The following is a 27,186-nucleotide window of genomic DNA, read 5'->3' as shown; positions in this document are numbered from 1 at the left end:
GTTTGGTCACGTGATCACGCGCAGTTTTAAACTCCAAGAGCTTCTTGTTGAATGACGTTTGGCCCATAGTGGTCTTGCTTATTGACAGGTGAATTTCTTTGTTGTTTGCTGGGTCTTTCTGCTATACGTCTCAGTCATCGCAATCATATATAGTTCTCAAAAAACAAAACACCAAACGTTCATAACTATAGTATATAACAGATATAGTTTCTATGAAAATTCAAAACTGCGACAAGTTTAAAAATGAGAACGGGTATAAAAATACAAAATATTAGCATTTTAGTAGGTCAGTAAGAAAATTGTTTTATTTGGGTTAATCCTTGATGGTTGTCAGTTTAGAATGGTATTTGCATAAGAATGCAGTAATTTGGCACAAGCTGAAAAACACCTAAATTTTATTCACAGCTCCTTCAACTTCGCGTAAGCAAATAAATTAGTTTACAACTGAGAAGAACTACATTTCTACTGTTTAAGATTTAGTTTGCCCTAAACTTAAAGAACGTTAAATAATCACTCCTGTTGTTGCTAATGTGATCGACAGTTAGACTCTAAAATACCATTTAATTATTGATCACGTATTCATTCAAATTAAACAAACAGTTTTCCTGTCTATTTATCTTTGGTCTTCAGAGAAAGGGACGTTTATTCTTCGCGCACGACTTCTCGCTTTGAGACTAAGGTGTTTGATTCCAAGAAATTTATAACATAACAGGTAAATTACGTTTTTAGCTTGTTGCCATCAGACGTAACGCGTGCTACTTGGATATGTTTTTAATAAGTCTTAGCTTATCCTTTAATTTGAGGTTACACATTTTCTTCCACAAGAGGAAGTCGCAGTTTGCACATATGAAACAAAAACTTTCTGTAACATTTTTCATTTTCCTTACCTCATGTCTTGATTATTTTCGATTCAGAGTTGACGTATCAAATGCAGTGTTCGCTTTCCTTGTTTATGTTATCGAGACTTTACACTTTAAAAGATAAATTTTGTTCTTTGAAGGCACGACAAAAGGCTTCTTTAAAGTTTTCAAACTTCCTTCAGTATTTACAACCGCTTTTAACGCTTAAGTTATTACAACCCAGGATTTTTTTAGGAATTATAGACTTCTGTAATTGTTGATGAGCTGTTGAAATAATCACTGATGTTACTCTTTCAGATAGTAGCAAGTATTTGTTCGCTGGATGTAAAAGGTATGTAAATCTTATCTCGCGTTCTTTGCTAATAATTCGGACACAGAAGGCATGACAAACAAGTAATAACCCACTACAAGGCTTGCAGATATTAGGTCCCCTTTACATTTCAAGAAATTCTCCGATAAACTTCCCAAACCCAGTGAAAGAGAACATAAATACAGTGCCTAATCGTATGTTGCACATTTTTGTTGATATTACGTGTTTTCTATATCTTACTAGGTTAATTTTTAATATATATAATATATCGACAATTTTTCTTTTCGAAAACTCAAACCATTTATTAGAAGTTAATAATTTATACTAACTTTGGACATAATTTCAGTCCATGTTTTATATGCCTAAAATTACCAATCATCATCAATCTCTTGGAGTGCGCCGAAACTGGCGGGAAAAAAGGCGTTATCATCATTTATAATAATTACGAATTTGTTGTGCGCAAATTCCATACGTAAATGTTCAAATGCGCATCGCAAAATGCATATACAGTAAAATTCCGGTTATAAGCCCCGGGCTTATACAACTTCGTAAGGGGTTTTGTGAGGGCTGATAAGCGGAGGGGCTTATATCCGGGAGGGCTTAAAAGCGGAATAAAAAAAACGTTTCGAAACGAGCCACGGGAGTGTTGATCAAAAATCGTTTTTATGTTAAAAATGCATAATAAAGCAACATTTATCCCTGTTCAGTACTGTCATCCGGCAGAGGGGGGGCTTATATCGTATCCGGGGGGGCTTATAATCGGACGTATTTTTTTGTTTCCAGGTAGATGGGCCTATAACCGTGTGTGTTCCATTACAGCCCACTAGCCTGTCTTACCGCCAACCGGGCTAACAGCTTTTCGCTAATTGCTTACTGCTTACTACTTTGACAGATCGCATGAGTGATGCCAAGTTTTCCCGCCACTCAAATACACGTCTTTTTATATAAGAACGTCTTAAATGTTTCGAAGATTTGAGCCTAAAATGTTCTTAGTTTTAAAATTTTAAAACAAAGTGATATTGTTTATATCTTATCTTATCTTATATTCACGTCACCAATTTTGCGTTATGACAACGTTGGTTTAAGGTCAGGATTCAAATAGAAATGTATTAACTTCGTACATATATTTGTCGCTTACAACAAATAAAAAATAAAATTCGTTCTTAACCAAATTGCAGCCTCGGGCACGTTCTTAGGATGTCCTTAACTTTTGGCCTTTTTTCTCGACGTTCTTATAAAAAAAGGTTATATATAAAAAGGGTGTAATTAGTAAGTAGCGATCTTGTCTTGCAGTCGAATTCACCATTTGTGTGACCTACCCACAAAAATCCTATTGTTCTCTCGGTGCAATATATCAAATATTGCAGCCATGAACCAAAACATCAGTGTAGAGGCGACTGAAGTCGTCCATATAATGTAGCGAGAGAAAAATAGGGTTTTAGGAGGGTCAATTTATAATTATAAAAGATAATTACTTGGGCGCACAGCATTATTGGGTATCTTGCAGGCAGCTGAGGCCTGCAATATACCCAATCATGCTGCGAGCCCAAGTAATTATCTATTAAATAATGCCAAACTTTCTGCAGCACGTTTTAAATATTACAAACTTTTATAAAACAAATTGAAGAAGAGAAAAAAATTAAAATTTTCTAAGATTGCAATTCAAGCGCCGAGTGGTTTATATAAATATAGTCAAACAGTGTTCCACAGTTTAATTTAATTGAGACTAAAAACTTTTCTTTTTAACAGTGCCTATAGTTTATTGTAAATAGCTTATTGTAAAAAGCATTGAAAATCCCACAGGTTGTAAAATGCATTTTTTAAGCACTTTTTTATTCATTTGTTTATTTATTTTATATGTCACGACAACCACAATTTATTAAGCACGGAAATACTTTGCTTCTTAGCACCATATTTGCGCTAATATTTCCCTAAGGGTTTATTAAGGTAATTTATAGGATATGTCAAAAATGTTAATGTTTCAGTAATCATCGCCGAGGGCGGAACTCTTGTGAAAATTCAGTATTGATTCGGAGTGAAGCTTAATTAACGATTTAATGTGTACGACTACCTAGTGCGAAAACCTGAATAGATATTTTTTGTAGATGCACTCAATGCGCGCGGAGAATCATAAACACCATTCACAGTTTATGTTCTTGGATAAACACCAAACACTGTAGAGCTCAAAATTTGATTCCAGAGAGTTTATCTGAAAATATAAATAATTAAGGTAAAAACATATCTAAAATTACAAGGTTTTTAATATCCATATTGTGCATATTTAAAATTAAAAATCGCAAAAGCAAATAAAAATAACAAAAGTAGGAAGAATAATCATGAAACTTGCTGATACAAAACGTGAGAGCTCTGAGGCTTATTTGATAAAGTGAAACAGGAAAAAAATATGTCGTCGGGTTTTAAAATTATAGACTTTTTTGCAAAAACTAGATTTTAGAAAGTTTGTGGGTGATAACGGGTATTAAAATACAAAATATTAGCATTTAAGTACTTGTAAGAAAATTGCTTTTTTGGGTAAATCCTTGCAGCAAAAATTAGAAGCGAGAAATGTTCTGGTTCAAGCTGTAAAACACCTGAATTTTATTTACCAACTCCTTATTTATGCAAGCAAATAAATTAGTTTTTAGCTGAGAAGAACTTACATTATACACTTGTACTACTCTTTTAGTTTTAGTTTGCTTTAAAGGTCGTTAAACAAGCATTCCTGCTGTTGCTAGTGTTGACTGTCTACTGTTAAGGCCAGGACACACTATGCGACAGGTCGCTGCGACGAGTCGCTCCGTGTGTACTGCTTTGTTCGGTGCACAAACAGCGAATTTGGAAGAGTAGGAATGTGAACTAGCTTTCCAATTCAATACGGCGAAAAATACATGACGCTCTCTCTCGTTTATTTATAATTTGTCGCAGCGATTTGTCGCAGACGTGTACACATGCTGCGACAACGCTGCTATCGCTCATTTTGTCGCTGCGATGTGTCGCACGAATTCAAACCAGTTTGAATGTGCGTCGCAGCGACAACATTTTGTCGCAGCGACTGGTTTGTCGCAAGAATGGACCATGTCACACGGCGACATGTCGCCGCGACGTGTTGCAGCGACGTGTCGCCTAGTGTGTCCTCGGACCTTTAAGTATTGATGCGTAGGTGTACTTATTTAAATTAAACAAACAGCTTTCTTGTCTAATCTTTGGTTTTTGGATCAAACGGACGTTTTTCGCGTACAACTTTTCATTTTGAGACTTTTACCACCAAAAGTGCATTGTGCATGTTTTAACATATCGAAAAGTTTTTAGGTAGTACTTCGTCTTGTAGTGTTTCCTCAACAGGACTTGTTTGTGAAGTTATAATCAGACACTACTGTTTATTTCGGAAGGTGGGGGGGGGGGGGGGGAAGTTAACTAAGAATAAAGTGGTGTCAGTGATGATGATTTTTTACTGAAATTTCTGCGTGAAATGCCCTCCGTGGATATTTTAAACAAAGCGAAATGAGACTCTTTCTTTTATATGTATAAGCTGGGTTTAGTCAAATTATTTTACAAGGTTTACAATGATCTGCGCAGGCGGCCACACTGAAAGATGATGTTTTTAAATTTTATTGAATTTTTACATTGTCATTATAGGAGTGAATTTTGTAATTCTTTAACATTTTTAGGATATCATTAAGGATGCATTTTAAAATTTTAATTTGTACACGTCCCCACAAGCTTTGTAGCTTTAAACTTTTACCGTGGATAAATAAAGTCATTATTATTATTATTATTATTATTATTATTTTTTTTTTTTTTTTTTTTTTTTTTAATATATAGTTCTTCTTTTATTATTGCTCTCGAAGTCGCTTTTACTATTTTTCTACATTTTTAAAGACACTGTTTTTATTATTATGTAAATAATATGTTTATATATAAAGTTCCTATTCGAATAGTCAAATCATTGTAATTCTTTTAGAAATTGGTTAATAAAGTTTTTATTTAATTTTTAATTATTATTATTATTATTATTATTATTATTATTATTATTATTATTATTGTTATGTTCTCACGTAATGTTTGCTTAAAGTCCTTAGCGCCGAGACCAAACCATGGTCCTGGGGAACTAAGGGAAGCTAGTTTTTAGCTTGACAACACCCTCCTCAAAATATGCGCTGTACCCAGCAAGGTTATCTTTTGTAGTTGACTGATGCTTATTTGGCCGAGGATTCTTCCAAGATAACTCTCTAGTCCCTTTTTGATAGCTCCAAGTGCTCCAATGATAACTGGTATCGTTTCCGTTCTTATGCCCCACATTCGGCTTGTTTCGATTTCCAAGTCCTTGTATTTGGATAGTTTTTCTGTGACTTTCACGGGTGATTTTCTGTCTGATGGTACTGCCATGTCAATAAATTTACAGGTAATTATTATTATTATTATTATTATTATTATTATTATTATTATTATTATTATTATTATTAAGACCAATGAATTTAGCTCTTTTTATTTTTTTTCTTCAACAGATATCAAAAAGATGATATCAGCGACAACTCTACAAGCCGTCGTCCTTTTTGGCTTAATACAGATACGTAAGGCATTTTCTCTGTTTTATTGTGCAATAATATCCTGTTACCCATAACCATATCGATCGTCTGATCCACGTGTTGTACACTGCCACTTTAACAAATTTAAGGCGCATCACAACTTATACCCTTTGTACTAAAGTTTTCAACAACCAAATTCTTTGTTTCACTTGAGTTTTTAATATTTCTTGACGTCATTTTTGTGGTTGATAAGCAATCAATTAGTTAATCATTCTTTATTTTGGTAGCGCAGATTACCTTATTAATAATAATAATAATAATAATAATAATAATAATAATGGTTTTATTGGTAACATTTCTACAGAGTAGCTCTTCATTTACCAAACTAACCCTTACTTAACAAATAAAATGATATTTACAAGTAAAAGTCTATAATCGTTAAGTTACTGTACACTACTATGCTACTATACTATATACAAAGTAAACACACTGTCAATAATAATAATAATAATAATAATAATAATAATAATTTAAAATCTTGTTTTTAGGCCATCGTAGCTTGATTAAAAGTATAAAACAAACAGCGGTGATAAACGATATTAAAAAACAAAAAAAAAATACTCTACAGCAATAAAATCTAATTTGTCACTAATAAAACTAATAACCTGCTATGTTTTATTTTAAGTGGATGGGTGTGAGCATTACTCAGTACTAAACGAAACAGACCGTGCGCAAGGACACGTAGTGATGGACGGGAACTTCTCCTGCGATATAGGCCTGTCACCAGGGCCGAAACGTTTCCAAGGAGCTGCCGGGGATCGGATGGCGGACAAATGTGTTCCCCAGAATCACTGCGGTACTAAATATCCAGGCTGGCTTAATGGTTCACACCCGTCAGTTGCTGAGGGTGTGGTGTCTCGTAAAATCTGTTATAGTAATTCCACAGACTGCTGTTTTACGTTTCACTACGCTGACGTAAAAAACTGCAGTGGTTATTACATATATCAGATACAGGCCGTCCCTGGCTGCCCTTATCGGATTTGTGGTAACGCCGGCGCTGGTAAGTCACTTCAGTCATAGGCCAAAACATCAAGTTATAGTTAACATGAGTAAAAAGTTTACAATTTAAGGTAACAGGCTAGGGTAATAAAGGTTGCAGAAAAAAGCACCCTCCCATTATGCCTTCACATTTAACTATTAGCGAAAACAGTATCAGCTTCTGCCGACTCAGTTGCAATTTAGGCATTTTTTTTTATTTTGGAATAGCCCACTGTGTTTCTTAGCCCCTCATTTAATATTTGTGCTTCATCGACTTTTGAATGTAAATACAGTAAAAACCCGCGAGTAAGAACCTAACATTTAAGAACCTGTTAGGCTAAAATTTGCAAATAAGACCCCATTTTTATAAGAACCTATATCCATTGCAAAGGAATATCAAATGTTTGAAAAGAAACGAATATAAAAAGAAAGTGAGAAAATAAGATATTTTTCGCTTTTTAATATTTGTTGATATATTCTGATTAACCACAATCATGCAGTATAGCGTGTCGTATTTCATGACGTAAATCCGGGTAACTTAACTGGCTGGTCTAGCCTAACTTGTGTTGTTTAAAAGCCTCTTCAAATCAATCCACTCTGTGTAGCCACTATAGGGCTTTCCATAAGTTGCTCGAAATTTCTTAAAAGTTGCTCGAAATTTCTGATTAAGCGTGTTGTGAAATGCATATGAAAATTATATTATATGAAGACGACTGGGGACGAAAATTAATATTCGCGAAATTTGGTTCCCGAATTTCTGGGAAATTAAGTACGCGCGGAAATTAGTGAGAATAAGGTAGTTAACTTTGTGTAGGCACTAACATATTTTCCCAGGGGTGGGGAGGTAATATAATATACCTATATTTCGCTTCACTGAGCACAGGCAGGCCAGCAATAATCCAAGGCACAAGAAAGCAGCCACTGCAGTCCCTACTCATTTCAACATGCCAGGGCACTGCACATCAACTGTCTCTAGTTCCTCTTGAATTGCTACCCACTAAAAGTACTTCTCGTCGCAAAGCAAGAGAAGCATATCTCATAGACCGAGGCAAAACTCTTGAACCTAATGGCCTCAATAGACGCTCTGAACAGTGATATGTTATATCTTTAGATCGTTATATGAAAGTTAGCTTTAGTTTATTATTATTTTTTATTTTTATTTATTTTTTATTTTTATTTTTTGTATTTTTTTCATCTTTTATATATTATTAGTGCGTGTATTTTCTTTATACGTATATATTACACCCTCGACGCTGTATTTTATGCTTTTTCCTTATATGGCTATCGTGTTACGTATTATCCACTTATATACTTTAATTTAAATTTTAGGAGCCGTTAAGTTTTATCTCACTCCAGCTCTGGCCCTGTAGAAGACTAGTTGACTAGTCGAAATATCGGCCAAATAAATTGTCCAACACAAGTGTCGTCGTACTAGCCGTGCATTTAAAATTACTATATTTCTTTGTTAGTTCCATAAATTAGTTAATTACATTCATAACTGACTCGTCCCAAGTCGTCTTTATATAGCACTCGGCAAAGAAACGGCGGAGGAAGATCGACTCTTTCTCTTCTCCCCTTCTTCGTTAAATTCCCATCATCCCCTGCTCCCCCACCTCGAGCGCGTGCTTCTCCCTTTGCCGCGTGCTATATGAAGACGACTGGGGAAGAGTCAACATTCATAAAATGGTTTTTCAGCAGTTGCGACTACAATCTGAATATAACAGAAAACGGTAAAGTAAGCAAATGTATCACAAACACAAATCTAAAAATTTTAAAAATTGCTCCAGAGCATGGGGATTCTCTGTTAATTCCATGATAAAAAGAATACCGTAAAATTCCGGTTATAAGCCTCCCCGGTTATAGGCCCATGTACCTGGAAACAAAAAAGTACATCCGAGTATAAGCCCCCCGGATATAAGCCCCCTCTGTCGGATGGCAGTACTGAACAGGGCTAAATGTTGCATTATTACGCGTTTTTAGCTTAAAAACATATTTCGATCAACACTCCTGTGACTCGTTTCGAAACGTTTTTTTATCCCGCTTATAAGCACTCCCAGATATAAGCCCCTCCACTTATAAGCCCACACAAAACCCCTTACGAAGTTGTATAAGCCGAGGGCTTATAACCGGAATTTTACGGTACATATTTAGTAAGCGGGTTATGAAATGCATATGTACACTTACGGATGAGCTTTCTATTTTCTTTCACGTTCAGCATCAGTTACTTCTGCATCTTCATCACACATTTCACCGAGTCCTGTAGAGTTCTCTCAGACACGTTCAACTACAGCAAACACTGATATATTATTGAAAACATCACTCCACCTGACTGCAACATGGCTGTCCAATCAAATTCAAACGAGTTTGCTCTCGACATCGCAGACAACAGCACTGAATTTGTCAGCAACATCAACGCAGAATATGTCAACGACAAGTCTGATAAAAACACCGAGTTTAAATCCATCACATGCTACTGACTCGCATTCACTACATGGAAGCAGTATTAGTCAAGGTAAGAATTCAACCTTTTTGTTTAATTCCCAAAAATATGAAGATCTGATTATTCCTAACCGAATCAATACCCCCCGGGGGGGGGGGATTTCAAGTGACGGGGATGATTGAATGGGGGCAAAAATAAAGACCCAAAAGAATCCCTAGGGCTTCCAACAAAACCCCAAAAATCCCTAGACCAAAAATCAACCCCCAAAGAATTCCATGCCGAATTTCTGACCCATTTAATTTTTCATGAAGGGGGAATGTTCTGAAGATACGTGTATACAACACAAAGAAAAACATTAGAAACACGTTCAGTGTTTGTACTTTAAAAACGGTCAAGGTAACGCCACGAAACTTTAGATTGCTTTTTAGTACCCCCAAAAAAATCCCTACTTAAATCAAGCCACCCCCTAAAAATACTTGCCAAATTTTCTTACACTTATGGATGAGCTGTCTATTTTCTTTCACGTTCAACATCAGTAACTTCTGCATCTTCATCACACACTTCACCGAGTCCTGTAGAGTTCTCTCAGACACGTTCAACTTCAGCAGCCACTGGTACATTATCCAAAACATCACTACACCTGACTGCAACATGGCTGTCCAATCAAATTCAAACGCGTTTACTCTCGACATCGCAGACAACAGCACTGAATTTGTCAGCAACATCGACGCAGAATATCCCAACTACAAGTCTGATAAAAACACCGAGTATAAATCCATTGCGTGCTACTAACTCGCAGTCACTACATGGAAGCAGTGTAAGTCAAGGTAACAATTCAAACTTTTTGTCTAATTTCCAAAAATATGAAGATCTGATTTCTCCTTAAAATCGTATCAATACACGGCAAGGAGACTGGCGATGAGAATGAAGAAAGTCATCACTTTGAATACTGTGATGTTATGTACTGTGACTCAGACGTTGCAATAAAACAAAATGTTCTGATTAGTTATAATATTCATAATCTACAGTGCAGAACGTTAATATTGCGCTACACAATGACATGATACGTTATTATTCAACAAATGCGCGTGTTGCCCATATATGGTCCGAATGGTATTGTTATCCGTCATCCGTGCATAATTATACAAGCTTTTACCATAAAGCAGTTAAGCATTGGAGTCTCTCGAGCACATGACTTTACTCAGAGGGTAGGAATGAAGTAGTCGAAGAATAATAGTCCTTACGCTTCCCCCCCCCCCCCTCCCCCTCCCCCTTCCCCGCCAGGTTTTTTCAAGCTATTTTATAAACAAAGGTACTGACATGTGACATAACGATAAAATAAGTAACTGTATCAGAGTCACAAATCTAAAAACTTATAAATTGCTCTAGGGCATGGGGATTCTCTGTCAATTCCATGATAAAAAGAATATTTAGTAAGCGTGTAAAGAAATGCATATGACACTTACGGATGAGCTGTCTATTTTCTTATCAGAATCAGTAACTTCTGCATCTTCATCACACTTTTCACCGAGTCCTGTTGAGTTCTCTCAGACACATTCAACTACAGCAGCCACTGGTATATTATCCAAAACATCACTCCACCTGACTGCAACATGGCTGTCCAATCAAATTCAAACGCATTTGCTCTCGACATCGAAGACAACACCACTGGATTTGTCAGCAGCACCAACGCAGAATATCCTAACTACAAGTCTGATTAAAACACCGAGTATAAATCCATCACATGCTACTGAATCGCATCCACTACATGGAAGCAGTGTGAGTCAAGGTAAGAATTCAAACTTTTTGTTTAATTCCCAAAAATATGAAGATCTGATTTCTCCTTATCGTATCAATACACTGCAAGGAGACGGGTGTTGCGAATGAAGAAAGTAATTCATGATTGTTTCTTAACTAATGTGCTGAGTGCTGTTATTAAATGGTGATTAGGTGGGAAGGCTTGCCAAAGAAAATCAGTCCTTGTTGCGATCATCTATGGCGGCACCGAAGTAATCCGAGGACATAACGAAGCTATCACGATGAATGCGTCACTTTCTTATGACCCGGATGTTGAACGAGGTGACCACTCTGGGATGAACTTCACCTGGTATTATGGTGAGATCAAAGGCAATTATTCCGGCCTCCAGACAACAGTGAAAGACTCGTTCACAGAAATAAACCAATCAAGCATTCGTTATTTTGGGAATAATTCTGGGCTGAAAGTTAAGTTCAATACCGCTTCCAAGCTTGTCAACAGGACATATATAGTCAAACTTGTGGTGACAAAAGACTGCCGCAGTTCGAGTGTTTATCAAGTTATCCACCTGGTGAAAGGAGATCCACCTGAAATATCTCAACGGTAAAGAATACATTTTACTGGTTTTCTTTCTAGTCATTGGCCTGGTAATTTAATCTTTTTCCCCGAGCCCGCTTTCCTTGTCTTCAGCACCATGAACGTGGATTTTGGCTAATTCCACATTGAAATTGTCAATAGGCCATTTCCGAGTTACCATTTGCCTCCATTTCAAAACGAGTCTACGTGCGAAACCATTCAAATGAAAATGAGTTTTACCTTCAGGTCCTTTTTCATGCAAACACATGGCAAATCAAACTCATTTTCATTTGAATGGTTTCGCACGTAGACTCGTCTTGAAACCAGAGGCAAAGGGTAACCCGGAAATAGCCTATTCACAGACATTTATTTAAATCTGAACAGCTGACATTTGAAAATAAGCTCACTGCGCAAGTTCAAAAAAATCGGAACTGGTCATATCAATTCCTCCTGGTATATAATGCATCACATGACCTGCATTCGGGACACTGAATAGTACTTAGTTGTTAAAGATGAAATGTTCAATATGTCACGAGCGTGGGACAAAGAAAAAATCTGAGTCCCTGACGGGAATCGACCCATGGCCTCCCAGATACCGGTTGGGCGCTCTAACCAACTGAGCTACGAGAGACTCGTGGTGAGCTGGACCATTTACTAGGTTGATATGTGACACGCGTCCTGCATACTGCTAGGATCAGTAATGTCGAAATCAACAAGTGTGTTGTAAATAATAAAGATGGTAAAACTAATTTTAAAATTTCAGCGTTCTGAAGGATATGCTGGGCCATGGTGTGGGAGAATGGGCCTACGCAATAACTAGTCAGCTGTAATAACAGTATCTCATGAGCATGAAGTGAAACCTACAATTCCATTCCACAACTTTGATTCATCATGTGCTCCAGTGTGCTTACGTCAATTAGCAATTGAACCAATGCTTGTGAGTTTGAGCTGTTTGATTTTCATTTGATTTTCAGATGCGTAATAAATTGCAAACCAAACATCAGAGCGTCAGTTAAGTTTTCCATCCAATCTCAATGCCAAGGACCACAGTGCTCCAAGATATCCTCCTTCCACTGGATACTCTACCAGCAACATTTATCTGTTTCAAATAACAACATTATTTGGCAGAAAAAAGATTTACAACAAATCATAGATACCCCCGTCAACTCAAGCAGTATGGTTATTAAAAGGCACTCCCTTGATGGCGGAAAGAACTATCGGTTGGCACTGTTTGTCAAAACATCATCAGACGGTCAATCAGGAATGAGTGTTTACGATTTTTCCACTGCATTACCACCTACAGGGGGGAAATGTTCCATCACTCCGTCAAGCGGCATCTCACTGACGACTTATTTTAACCTGACCTGTAGCGACTGGTCGAGTGACAGCACCCCCCTGTCTTTCTATTTTCAGTATCAACTCGAGAATGGTCTGTTCAACATGTTATATCATGGTTTGAACAGCACCGTTAACTCCTGGTTGCCTCCTGGAAACCGTTCGGATAATTACACTGTAAAGTTCATCGTAACAGTGACTGACGCATACGGTGCTTCTGCTCCAGCGGTTAATTTGTCAGTACAGGTGGGTAATCTGTCGTTAGAGCAGTTTTCAATTGAGTGTCGTAAAACCAAAACCAAAGTAATTACTCCGGCCAATCACAGAGGACACAGACAGTCTAGTGAACCAATCAAACCTCGAAGCAAATACATGTAACTGGCACGAAGCGCGGGAAAACGTGCGCGAGCGAGTCACGATTGGTTTTGGTTTTAGTTCTGATTGGCTGAGAAAGTGGCGCGAGATTTTTAAGCCAATCACTAAGCGTAGTAATGCAAAACCAAAGCAAACGCAATTTACTTTCGACACTCAAGTGAAAACCGCTCTATAGCGTCACATTACATAGCCATTGGGTCACATTGCATAATTATTCACAACGTCGCGTTCAACATTTCAGGACGTAGGAACCATGACGTAACATTTTAATAATTAGGAATTTTCATATTTTGTAGGTTGAACAATCTCAGCACTTGAGAGCAGAAAACATCACCAAATTTCTTACAGCAAACAACAGCCTGTTTAATGACTTAATTAAAAATGGCGATCTTAGCAAAGCAGCACAAATAGGAAATACACTCCTTCAAGCAGTTTTACAAGACGCTACAATGGACTCAGAGCAGAAAACCAAGGTAGTTAAACGTTTTGATAAATTGGCTTTATAAATTAATTTTTTGTTGTTGTATTGATGCAACTAACATTGAATCAGTAACCAGCTGATTGGTTGGTACGCTATTTTGCTTTAAAATCTCTCTCTTTGATTCACTTGCATATTAATTTATTGACTAGATTAAATATGAAAGTCTAAGTTCTTTGGATATAATCTCAAGTGATTTTGTTATATTTTGTTATTATATCAGGTTCAAACTTTATACTAACTTTGCCTTTTGGAAAAAGTAAGCTGTAAACTAGAAACAGCATGTCGCATGCTAAATCAAACGTTGAACAGTGGAACCCCGTTAATACGGACACCAAAGGAAAACGCAAAAGTGCCCGTATTATCGGGGTGTCCGTATTAAGCGAGTTCTGAGAATGAACGTCACGGAGACATATCTTTTTGATACAAAGACTAAAACATACTATACCAAACACTCCTTGTACAGTTTGAATTCGCCTTTTAATTACACTTTGCGATTCACTTGGATACATGTAAAACAAAGAAAACGTAGAATAAATAAACTAGAACTTGAAACTTAACTATAAAACGGAATACAAAAATTGAACAAGAATCGAGAAAATACAAGGAGAAACGATTACTTACAAGATCTGTACGGCAACTCCGGATAAACAAAAACTAATTTACAACCAAAGCATACGAGATTTTGTATACTGATTTGAAAACAAACAAAAGCGCTAATGAAGTTACGAAATTAACAATAAACGATTACATAATACTACGCCGAGAAACTAACTTGCAGAGAAATACATAATAATGAACTACGCTAAACAAAGAACCAAAAAACCGAACAAAATACTGACGAGAATTAAAAACTAATTACAACGCAAAAACGCAAACACGAAAAAATTGAACACTCGACTCGTGGCTACACATACAATTTTAAAGCAACAGAACGATGGCGAACGCCTGAATTGTAAGTTTTGTTCAAACTGAAAAAAACGTTACGCTTATTCGACGACTTAAATGTCTCACACTTAAGTGTTCACGCCAGTTAAACACTGGAAAAATGAAAGTTGTCAAGCATGACACGTACCTATGCCACTGTACCACTAATAAAAACGCATTAGTCTGTAGTAGTTTTCATTTTCTAACAGGGTGCAATTAGCACGCAATCGTTACAGAAGAAAATGTGCAGTGCAAGGATAAACAGTGACAGAAAAGTGTCCGTAAAGCGAGGTTAACTTTGTATAAGAGCGTTTCACTTGGGTCACAGAAAAGTGTCCGTAAAGCGAGGTTAACTTTGTATAAGAGCGTTTCACTTGGGTCACAGAAAAGTGTTCGTTGTCCTCATCAACGGGTGTCCGTATTAAGCGGGTTAATGTAAGAGGAAGTGTATGAGCGTTTTGACGGGACAAACGAAACTTCGTTTACAGATTCAAGACTTCATCATCAAAAGCATTGTCTCATTGCCCGTGAAGAGTCTTCCAGACCTTTTGCAAAGCTCCTCCGTGATAGGTTCAGCTCTTCAGGAAACAGAAACAGTGTCTTTTAAGTCACTGGTAAGTGGTTATTGAGGATAAAGGCAGGGGGCTGGGGTGGGGACACCACTTGAGTAACATGTAGTAAAGAGCCTTATTTACTATTTTTTCATTCGAAACACAGTTGCTGTTTATAGCAAAAAATTTGTAACAGTATTGAATTGCTCAGCTAGAGAGTAGCACGAGCTTTACAAAATTCAAGCGTTGTCATGCCATGAGTATTTACCTTGTTGCTTAGCAGCACCCTGATGACCACGGGCTCAGCGAGGGCCTCCAGAGGGGAGGGTTCATGTTTCCTTGTTCCCAACAAAATTTTCCTTGTGTTCCCGTACTCCCTAAAAGTTTTTTTTTTTTTGGCGTTTCGTTCTCTAAATTATGCTTTTGTTCCCGTGTTTCCAGTTTTATTTTCCTTTTGTTCCCTTGTTTCCAAAACGTTAATGGCCATGTTCCCTCGTTCTCTGAAACCCCTGGGGGAGCCTCTTCAGTCGAAGGATAATTCCAACGGATGACCTGAAACTAGTTTGCAACAGGCTAAGGTTTTCAAATGATTATGCCATGAGCTCCTGGCCATGAAGGTGTTTTTAACAGTACTACGCTCCTCTTCCCCAAACACAAGCCTTGAAAACGAACTGAAGAATACGTAATTTTAATCTCAACGTAAAATTAATCTCAATTCTGGTCAAACAGCTAAAAAGTCTTTCCCTCACTTTCTCTTCAAAGGTATCCTCGTTATCTGCCATCAATAATATGACGTCACTCTTATGGAGTAAAGCCGAATTGAAAGATGTGACAGAGATACCGCTGGTCACCCAATCTGCAGAAAACTTGGTCTCATGTCTTAACAGCGTGCTGAAGGCAGGAGCAGTGATTGCATCAGGAGATTTGGGCTCTGGTTTACAAGAACAGGTATTAGTGTCAAAACGTCTCAACTAACAAACACAGTCAAGTTAGTCGGTTTACCTATGAGGCGGACCAAATCAGGCCAGGTGGCTTGCCTTGCGCGTAATTTCCCGCACTTGGCACCGGTTATATGTTTGTTTGTCCTGATTGGCTCACAGCCTTAGTTGAGTAGTGATAAGCCAGATAGATATGATTAGTATACTTTGGTGTTGGATCTACAAATCAGGTCTATTTCTAAATTAATCATACTCGATTAACAAATCGGACTCCCGCTTTGCGGTCGTTCGATTTTATTAATCACTCGTATAAATACAGACCGAAATGGGCTCCACTCAGTCCTATTACCATTATTAATTTTTACAGGGTAAAAGTGTAGTCCGGACGTCCATGAAAACCAATAGCTTAGTTGGAGACGCAGTATTATCTTTAAGAGTCCCAGAAGAAAATATGATATCAATTGAGACAAAAGAATTGACCATGACCTTAGGACGCCATAGCCCAGATAAACTTGCTGGATTAAAGATTAAAGGAGGAGATGGCAGATTTGTTTTACCAGCTGACGAAAAAGCATTAATGTCCAGAATTTCGGGAACAAGTTTTGTAGATACTCAGGTATGTATAGCAATAACTACTTGTCCTTTTACAACCACCTGTCCCGAGGACACGAAGCACCAAGATTATAAAGAAAACAAAGCTGGCTGAGAAGCATGCCAAAGAGTTGTTATAAATGCTCACAGAGAACAAACAAATCTGATCTAGAAATACGTTTATGTTATCTACTCCGTCAAGATAAATTGATTAACGTTTACCTTACAAATGCTCTTGGAGTTTTTAATTTTTTAATTTTTTTTCTTTAAGAGGTTTAAAAAATGTTATTTTCTGGCTGCTCCAGTTTGGAAGAAATCCTCAATACGCAACAAACCAGTAAAACGAAAAAACCACGTGTCTGCCTTGAACGCACTAATTGTTCTGTATAAAGGTATTGTAGCTCGCACTGAGGCCTCGTATGCCACAGGCACAACGAGGATGAGTGAGCGTGTGACTGTAGCCTGCATGGGCTACATTTGAATTAAGTAAGTGTCACGTGACTAACAATCAAACAATAGCAATGCGCGTTGGGTGCAAGAGAACTCCGACTGCATAACGACACCTTATATCAAACACGCGCTTATAGAATTAATGTTTACTCAGCTAGTCCCAGTTGGCTACACCCAAGATTGCGGTAAAGGCCACCATCTTGGTTCGGCTACATGTTTAGTTAAATCTAAGGCTAGCTAAATGTTATGTAATTGACGAGAATGTTTTTATTCTCGTGGCAGATGCTGTCGATCCCATTCAATCCCTACACTTGGGACAGTACTAAACAACGAGTCAATTCTGATGTCTTAGCTCTGGATCTTAAAGACGAAACAGGCAAGCTGATCAAAGTAGCAAATCTCTCAGACAGTGTCATGGTAGTCACACCATTGAAATCTCAGACACCCTCCTTAGAAAACCCGCAGTATTTCACGAGTAACGACAATCTACGTTTTCACGAGATAGATATTGAGTTGAAAAACACCCTGATAACGCTGGAAATCACTCCCAATGGGGCAAGTGTAAATATGTTTGTTTATCTGCGATATGGTCAGCGGCCAACCACCCAAGAGCATGACCTCAATGCTACAGTCTCCAGCAATGGAAGGTGCGTTTGGACACGAAGTGCGCATGACAAAAAGGATGGTAAAACTGAGTGTTCGTTCAATCCGTTGTTACCAATGAAAATTCTGGCCGAGCGACCTGGAAAGTACTTCCTTGGAATACAAAGCTTTAACAGAAGTGTGAGAAACTCCCGCAAAAGAAAGAAAAGATCGTGTTTTGGACATAGACGAGAAAAACGCTCGTGCGTCGAAGTCAAGGATCCCCCTCCCACTCCCCCTCAGAGCAAGAATGTAACTGTGGTGCCAGCATATAATCCTGAGACTGACCAGAACTATACTCTTAGGGTAGCCCAGGGGAGCTGTGTCTATTGGTCAGAGGAACAGGAAATGTGGATAACAGACGGCTGTCAAGTAAGTCTGTCAACCTTCGTCATTCAGCTCCCGTTGATCTTACAACAATTGCTGCACTTGAGTGTCAATTAAAAATTAGAATACCAGGCCGAGTTTTAACAATTGGAGAATTAATCAGATTCGCCGATTTCCAACAGAACACAGAGAGTGTCTACTAATTATGATAATTATGATAAATCTGTCTGATGTGAACCAAGTAGAATGGAGTAATTATTTCCATCGGTCAACGTTAACGAATGACCGTTGTCTGAATAATTCCAATCTAAATGCTTTTGTATTAATTACTTGCAGGTCTTGTCAGCAACATTGAACGGATCCATCACCTGTTCCTGTAACCACCTGACGTCATTTGGAGGAGGTCTTTTAGTTAAACCGAATCCAATTGATTTTGACAAGGTCCTGGTCGAGTTCAAAAATCTTGAAGAGACTGGAAATGTTGCAGTTATTGTCACGGTCGCTGTAGTTCTCCTGTGCTATTTTATGGTGCTTGTTATCGCCAGAAAGAAGGATAAATTGGACGTTAGAAATGTAAGTATCGGTAATAAATTTAACCATATTGCGGTGTCAAACCAATGTAACATCTTATTGTAAATGTCGCCATTATGAAAATTGTTGAGCTTTTCGCGAACTCCACTGAAATTTGGTGATATCAATTAAGTCTGTAAAATTTAATTCCTGGAATTTTCATAGCTTGTATATGTAGCAAGGGGATGGCCTTACTGCAGGCTAATAGTATACCGTAGTGGCAAAGAGATTGAAATGTGAGCCCAGTATTTTAAAATTGCTTAATAACTAGATGTCGTATACATTGATTTTTAGAATGGTTTGCCAGTGCGGCTTCCAGCCAAATCAAACAACTCACACGAATATGAGATAATAATCACAACCGGTGTGTGGAGAAATTCCGGTACAACAGCTAAGGTTGTCATGGAGATATACGGCACTGCGAAAAGCACTGGAACTATTCAGCTTAGCTCAGAGGAAGCTGGTGTGGATGAGTTTCTCTTTTCACGGGGAAACACGGATGTCTTTATTATAAGAGTTGATAATCCGCTTGGTGCGATTCAGGGAGTTCGAATTGGCCATGATAACTCTGGCGAGAGCCCGTCGTGGTTTCTAGAAGAAATCGTGGTTGTGGACACACAATTTGATCAATCATGGCTATTTAACATCAGCCAGTGGCTTGCCCTCGAGCGAGAAGATGGTCGAATTGAGCGAATGATCGAGCAAGAGCCAAATCAAGTCCATGATTTTAGTCATGAAGTTGTGAAACGGTGGTGGAAAGGCCTCACGGAAACACATACTTGGGTTTCAGTTATAGCGAAGCCAAGGAGAAGCCGCTTTACAAGAGTACAGCGGACGTCGTGTTGCCTTTCAGTGCTGCTAACACTTATGCTTGTCAACGCGATGTTCTATGATTTGGATGGCAAAACCGAACAAGTCATTCAGATTGGACCGTTGAAATTTTCCTGGAGACAAGTGGTCATTGGTATTGAAAGTGCACTCATCGTCGCACCGGTTAACATCCTTATAACATTCTTGTTTCAAAAAGGAGCTGAAAAGTCTGCAAGTGAAACTCTGTGTTGCTCTAAAGCTAACTGGCTCACTTATCTCGCCTGGTTCCTCTTCGTTTGTTCTTGTGCTGTTTCTGCAACGTTTTCCATTTTCTACAGTTTGATGTGGGGAAAGAGCATCAGCGAGCAGTGGTTATCGTCAATGTTTATATCATTCACTCAGGATGTGAGCATTACTGAACCTGTCAAAGTATTCTTCGTGGCTCTTTTTCTGGCAGCCATTTTCAAATGGAAGAAGAGAAGACATAAAGAAAATAAAAGCCTTGAAGGACTTGAAGAAGAAATTAAACAGGGTTCTTCACAGCGCAGATTGTGGACAATGAAGTTATCCGATGTGGAGGACATGAGAAAACGTCAAGCCAGAAAACAAAACCTGTCGCGGTTTTTCGTGGAACTTTTTGTTTACCTTTTCTTTGTTCTCTTGCTGATGGTGGTGTGCTATGGTAACAGAAATGATCATCGATACCTGATGACAAAATCTATCCGAGATGGGCTACCGCAATTTCACAAGGTGAGTGCAGACAACAGTTGAGCAGGAGTAGTATATAATGTTAAAAGATAAGCCTTGTTTGTGTTTTCCCCTGTCTTCCGTATGTCTTCCTGCATACATATAACTGTTTTCCTCCATACTTATATATGAGGGGATCCCACTGTATTCTAATAACTGTCTTCCTCCATACTAATAAATAGATTCCCGCTGCACAGTAATATTAACATATGAAAAGAAGCGACTAGACACTTATTAGTATGCAGTAGAATCCCTCCATTAGAATGGGGGGAAACAGTTATTACTAAATGTATGAAGGAAGACATATGAAAGACAGGGGAAGACACAAACAAGGCTTATCTTTTAACATTATATACTAGGTAGGGATTAATTGTTAACTGGAACAGGTTTGGATTAATTGTTAACTGACCAATCTTTCGATTTGTTTGGTTTTCCATTTGGTGAGCTTTGTGCTTGGTCAAGTTTCAAAGGAGGGATGGGGAGAGGTAGCTAAGCCTCCAAACGTCCTCCAAGAGCTTCCTTTCTGCTTATTTCTCCAACAATCTGTAGTTTTCACTAGATCATAAGTAACGGAGTCATAAGCGGAATCGGAACTACACTCACGATTCCGTCTGTTTAATTTCACTAGGTCGTAACCTTCTGAACCTTACGGAATGGATTTGCTTTCGACATGGTCGATAAACTTGGGAAAAAAAGAATTCGCCCAAATATTTCTCCAATATAGAACAACATTTTATAAATCAACAATCATATATTTTGGTAAAAAAAAAAAAAAAAGGGAAAAAAAAAAAAAAAAAAAAAAAAAAAAAAAAAAAAAAAGCGAGGGGGGGGAAAGGGCGGGGGAGGCATAGTTTTTTTTTTTTTCATGATTGGAGGAGAAAAAGGGCGAGAATTTTTACCAAACGAGGAGTAAAAAAAACAAAAAAAAAAAAATTTACTATCGACACTCAAGTGAAAACCGCTCTATTTACACCACACCATTTTCTCTCTTTATATATTCCATGTCAGGCTGTGAATAATATAAAGTACTGGAGCTGGTTGAATGACGTGTTTCTCCCGGGTGTGTTTGCCGGTAGATGGTACAACGGACAAGAAGAAAATCAAACCGTGTACATTGGCAACAAGCGTTCTGTTCTCGTTGGAATGGCTCGAGCAAGACAACTGAGAGTTAAACCCAGTAAGTTTTTCTCTCCTTTAACAAAATGAGATAAAACATAGTTTAACATTTGTACCACGTCGCCCCCATACCACTGATATAGAAAACCACTCTACACGTCAACTATTTTCGTACTTTTTTCAAAATCTAATAACATTTTTTAACTGAAATTTCAGCATCTTGTAACGTCATGGACTATATGAAAAAATCCTTTCCGGTTTGCTATGAAGGATACTCGAAAGAAAGCGAAGATAGGACAGGCTACAATAGACCAGGCTGGAAGCCCGTCAACAACTTTACAAGTAGTGACGAGTTACTCCGACTTTGCCCGAAGCCGTGGCGATACCAGAATGCCGGGGAGAGTGACACTGTTCCAAAGTGGGGACAATTTGCACTTTACCCCGGCGGAGGATTCGTGGCTGACTTGGGATACGAGAATTCAACAGCATTTAGCATAATTAAAACCTTACAAAACAATGACTGGTTGGATAGACAAACTAGTGCTGTTATCGTGGAATTTGCCGCGTTCAATCCGTCAGTAAATATTTTAGGAATTGGAACATATTTCTACGAAGTTGAAGCCTCTGGATATAGTGCATCCTACACGAAAACTGACATTATCCCTTTGTACTCCACGGAAACCGCATCGCAGCAGTTTTATTTAATCTGTGTTCTTTTATTCATCGTATTCGTAGTAGTGTATCTCGGAAGAGAGTGGTACAAGCTTTACCAGCAGCGGTCTCGGTACTTTAAATCCTTTTGGAACTGGGTAGAAATTTTTCAAACAATTTTCTCCATGCTAGCTGTGGTTATATATATTTTACAGTCGGACAGAATCACTTCAGTGGTTAGAAAATTGCAAGAAAATGTTTTCATGAATGTAAGCTTTCAAGAAGCTATCGTTTGGAAGGAAGCCGAGAATACTGTACTGGGAATTCTAACATTTATCGTCACTGTAAAACTCTTGCGGTATATTCGCTTTAACAGTCACGTTGCAGTCTTTTCGAAGACACTGAAGATATCTGCGCGACATCTTTTATCGTTCAGTGTTGTTTTGTTAAATCTCTTCCTGGCTTTCTTACATTTTGGTATTCTAATCTTCGGAACTGGATCTGAACGCTACTCGTCGGTTTTAAGAGGAGCATATTTTCAGCTTGAGCTAACTTTGGGTCGAGTTAAGTCACGGCCCATAAACGAGTTGGCAGAAACAAACGAGACTTTTGGTAGGATCTTTTCCGCCATGATTCTTGTCAGCATTACGGTGTTGTCAATGAACTTCTTCATTGTTATAGTGAATGACTCCCTGCTAGAAGCACAGGACGCCGTGAGGGAAAATGAACTGCACGGCCTTGTGGATGAATGCGATTGGAAAAGTACAAGAGAAAGAAAGAATTTTTTCGATGTGATTAGTAATAGTATAAGACAGTTGAAAGTCAAGCAAAACAGCAAAACAAACGCCACAACTCCTGAAAGCAATGCCAACAACAGTTCGACGATTAACTTTGATCTCATTAGCCAAGCCATCAAAGCCTCTAGGGAACAAATGATCCAAGGATCAGAAAATGACACGCCAAGCAACACAAGAAGAAAATCTTCTTTGATAAAGTCAGCAATATTATTAGATACCGTAGCCGTAATAAGAAGAAAAGAAAGTACGCTTCGCTGCGGGTGTAACTAAACATCAACTACGCAGATTACAGAAGACCAAGAAAGACCTGTTCCAGCGCTTGGATAATATACTCCAGGAATATTTCGAAGAAGAAGAAGAAGATAACTTTCACTTGTTATGCCACGAGATAGGGGTTTATAACTCCTCAAACCAACAATGGGCGTCAAAAGTCCTTGAGACAATTGGATGAAATTAACACTAATTTAAAATTCCTGTTTTTCCACCTTTAATCTGCTGCCGCTTATGAACCACTCCCCTCCCCCCCCCCCCCTTTTCAATGTTGTACACAAACGAGGCAAGTCTTGCAGGTAGCAAATCCAACATTGTTTCGGGGGGAGGGGGTAATATTGAAGGAGTGAGGGGTAAAATTTGTCCAAGGTACTCAAAAAGTGCCGACTCTCTCAACACTTTTGGCGCCCATTGAAGTTTTTGAAACGTTATGGGCACTGTGAGTGACTCATTTGTTTGATCTTTTAATACTTCTTTTATCAAGCGCGTACGGTAATAGAAAATGGTGTATTTAGTAAACATCTAAGCCAAAGAAATAACGTGTATATAGTAAGGATTTCCTAGAAATTCTCTCGGTCAGTTTTTTACATGCTATACCAATTAAAAGGTTTGTAGCAAGATAATGCACATGCGTGGCGTTAAAGATGGTTAAAAAGGAATAAATCGGGTTCATCATCAAATATCCAACGTACACCATAAAAGTATCACAATTTGACTAAAAGTTCATAGGCTTCATAGACATAGTGTAATAGTAATGTATTTTTTAGAATTTTAGAGATTTTTATTAATTTTAGCAAGACAAAGTTATTTCAAAAATATCTGGTTTGTAGCCGGGCATGATTAGATTTAAAATTATTAGATAAAAGTTGACACTGGCTAAAACATGTACAGGACTTTTCGGCTACTGCTGTAGCCTTCTTCAGCAATAATGGGTTTAACTGTAACTAATTCTCAATTTTAAACAATCTTTTTATTGTAATTAGTTTTCACATTGTACGTAAGTCAGTCGTACGACTGCAATATATGATATTTAATAAACGAGTTATCTACCTATCTGTAAAGGATTTCTAGGCTGGATGTTTTTAAGGCCTTCGAACTACCACAAGAGGTTCCTTCCATTTTCGCATCACGTTAGTACCATGGCCAGTCTTTATGATTGACAAGATTATATGACAGGGTGATGAAACGGCGCCGGGGCGTATTTGAGAAGTCCTAATGTTCGTGAAAGTTTCGTATCGTTGTTGATGACTTGTGCATTATACTGCAATAAGCCAATGACCAACCGGCTATCTACGAGTAATTCCCTGGGAATATAAATCCTTCTGTCCCTCGTATAAAGACCTCACTCTGTGTTATTTAATTTTCACTGGGCCGTAAGCACAAGCCTGAGGATAACGACAACCGCATAAGAAAAACGATGGTATGTTGTCCTCACCAGCCCACCACGGCATAAACATGAAATTTTTATACGAACTCGCGCGATTGGGATAATGATTCTACGAGGTTTTGTGACATGCTGAAACAACTCTCGTTCAAACAATAAACTGCGATATTTTCATGACAATTTTCCGCGGCTAAAATAAAAACCGAACGCCCACAATCTGTAATAGCATTAATATTGGCCCCATGTTGTACGAACAGTCTCACAATATTGGCATGACCATTCTGGGCAGCATAATGCAAAGGTGTCATTCCACCGTAATTTTTTCCTAAATCATCAAGCTCCTTGTCATAAATAACTCGAGTTTTAGAATTTAAGCAACTACGATTTTGAATTAGAAATTGAACGCTTTCGGTGTTGCCTGATGCCGCGGCGTGATGAATTGGAAAGCGATTTCTCCAATCTTTAACATGAATATCTGCTTGTAATTTTTGAAGTAGTAGCTCGAGTACGTCGCGCGTGTTGCACCGCGCGGCGTGATGCATACCATGCTGACCCTCGCTATCTACATCATGAATACGCGCTCCCCTTCGCGCGAGAAACTCGAGGACCTCTCGCGTGTTTCCTCGACAAGCGTGAAGAAACGGCGTTTGTCCAAAGAAGTCTCTCACATAAAGATCCGCTCCATTGGACAAAATAAACTTTATAACATCAACGCTGTTATCCCGGCACGCCCACATCAGCGGGGTCCTTCCTTCTTCGTCCCTTTCACTTAAAACTCTTCGGACATCACAATCGCGTCTATTTTGTAGAAGTCTTTGTAATTGCTTCACCTTGCCGCGTCTAGCAACTTCATGGAGAAGAGAGCTTGTTTGAAAATAACGCGTTATACCGTATAATATTTCACGTTGTGCTTTGTTGTAATTAGGTTCCTTGAGAATGGAATTTATTAGCTTTTCTCCGAGAGATATAGCGGCGTCAAGTTTTGTTGGGCTGCAGTGAATTATGGCACGAAGAAAATACAAGTCACCATGTTGGTAGTCGTCTTGTAGTAAACTTGTCACAAGGTGTGCGCTCGATCCGTTTATTTTGGAAAGCGCAATTGATTGAAGAGACTGAACCTGGGAGGAGAAAAATATGTATATGTTGTGGTTTAATTTTATATTTGGTTTAAAATTTTTCAGTCCAGTTTGATTTTTATTTTTCAGTCTTGTGTTCATTGTCATAATCTGAAACAAAGCGAAATAAACAAAACTGGTTTGAAAAAATTTAAACCAAAGGTAAAATTAAACCACGACATATATGTTAAGTATCTACGCGGCACCGGATGATAAAAATTGACCAGTCAGACAAATATTTCCAATTCACGCGCCTAATTTCTCCCAGATCGTACAGTTCTCAAAAACTCATTATCAATCGCAGTATTAAAACAACCTTCAGAAAAAGATAGATGAGTTATCGTTCGTTTGTCACTCGACCTTACCGCCTGATAAAGACACCTCAAAATGACTCCATCGTGAGACAAACGAACAAACTTTCGGCTCTACCTTTCAAACCCCAATGAATAATAGCCAAATTATACATAATAATCATAAAACCAATACTATATTAGGCTCGATTTCCAGCCGCTTTTTGGGAAAGGAGTCCGTAAGAAAGCTGTGGAAATCGAGCTTATTACTGTATCGAACACATATAGAAAAAGTCGATCTTGACCCTCGCTTGTTTTCTGCTCGTTCTGACAAGTCATTCTCAAAAAAAAAATGTTTGTTTTTTTCTCTTTATTTCCCTTCGACCTGCGATCAGTAAAACCACCTATGTGGTTGGTTCATAATCCGTGATTGTGCACTTGCCATGCAACGGCGTGAAAAAATCATAAAGGTATTGGAGGATTTTTCTGTTAGCAAGGTCCAAGAGTGAGTATAAAAAACTTGTCACGAGTTATAGATAATTATGATTAGTACAGTTTCATTTTTATTTTGTCATGCTTGACACGGATCCAGTTTGCAGAAGTATAAGGACCATTAATTAAGTATAAGGAAGTATAAGGTCCATTAATTTGCGGCCGGGCTAAAATTTTTCGCGAATATAAGTTTCCTTTCGTAACCAGTTTTGAATTTTATTCGCTATCAAGTTTTCAAAATGTAATAAATAAAATTAACGTCAGGACAAATCAACTTACCGGGGCGTGATCCATCCAGAACAGAATGTGCAAAAAAAATTATCTGATCAACTCTCTGTTTCGCTGCGGCGGCTTAAATATCGCTACTTTTATTCGCTGTGTTGTTTTTTTCGTTGTGTCGGGTGATTGATCCTCAGCTGCGGCATCTAGTTTTCTTATGCAGGATACTTTGTACAAAACCTGTTCGCTAATAACACCCTGCGCTCGGCCCTGCTGAACTGAAACACGCAAGCTGATTGGTTAAACGAGCGGTCCAGGTTAATTAACACCTGCCAGTCAAACCTGCATTCAATCGTTTAAGTCTTGGAAAGCACTCCACTCCATTACTGTAAACCCTAACTCAATTCAGCGATTTATGAAGCGGGCGCTCGATTGTTAAAACAATTCTCGATCCATCAACTGTTTTTGTTATTTATTCAACTGTTTCTTCATCATGTGAAGATAATATAAGAATGTTTGAACGAACCTAAAACACTGGATGAAATCGATAGTAATCATTCCTTTTCACTGAAAATCTCTCAGCAAAGATTTGGAAGCTTCGTGGA

At 38.2% G+C, this 27,186-nt stretch overlaps 2 protein-coding genes across 2 annotated transcripts; both read left to right on the top strand.

The window, feature by feature from the left end:
• On the top strand, positions 1-11,061 carry LOC144661039 (uncharacterized). Its single transcript, XM_078521751.1, has 8 exons — positions 1-88; positions 631-712; positions 1,158-1,191; positions 5,676-5,741; positions 6,382-6,756; positions 8,950-9,246; positions 9,711-10,001; positions 10,667-11,061. The coding sequence occupies exons 4-8, from the start codon at positions 5,687-5,689 to the stop codon at positions 11,059-11,061; spliced, it is 1,413 nt and encodes a 470-aa protein (XP_078377877.1). The 5' UTR covers positions 1-88; positions 631-712; positions 1,158-1,191; positions 5,676-5,686.
• On the top strand, positions 9,723-24,130 carry LOC144659758 (polycystin-1-like protein 2). Its single transcript, XM_078520256.1, is given in 14 exon segments — positions 9,723-10,001; positions 10,667-10,963; positions 11,125-11,533; positions 12,481-13,087; positions 13,513-13,689; positions 15,110-15,235; positions 15,935-16,120; positions 16,478-16,726; positions 17,434-18,165; positions 18,457-18,693; positions 18,985-20,250; positions 21,256-21,424; positions 21,580-23,050; positions 23,052-24,130. Coding segments are annotated over 12 exon segments (5,751 nt in total). The 5' UTR covers positions 9,723-10,001; positions 10,667-10,963; positions 11,125-11,213; the 3' UTR covers positions 23,263-24,130.
• The last annotated feature ends 3,056 nt before the right edge of the window (positions 24,131-27,186 follow it).

This window comes from Oculina patagonica, chromosome 7 (assembly GCF_052425735.1).
Source record: "Oculina patagonica isolate OP01 chromosome 7, crgOcupat, whole genome shotgun sequence".
In the NCBI taxonomy this organism is placed as follows: domain Eukaryota; kingdom Metazoa; phylum Cnidaria; class Anthozoa; order Scleractinia; family Oculinidae; genus Oculina; species Oculina patagonica.
This window is presented reverse-complemented; position numbering and strand designations above follow the sequence as displayed.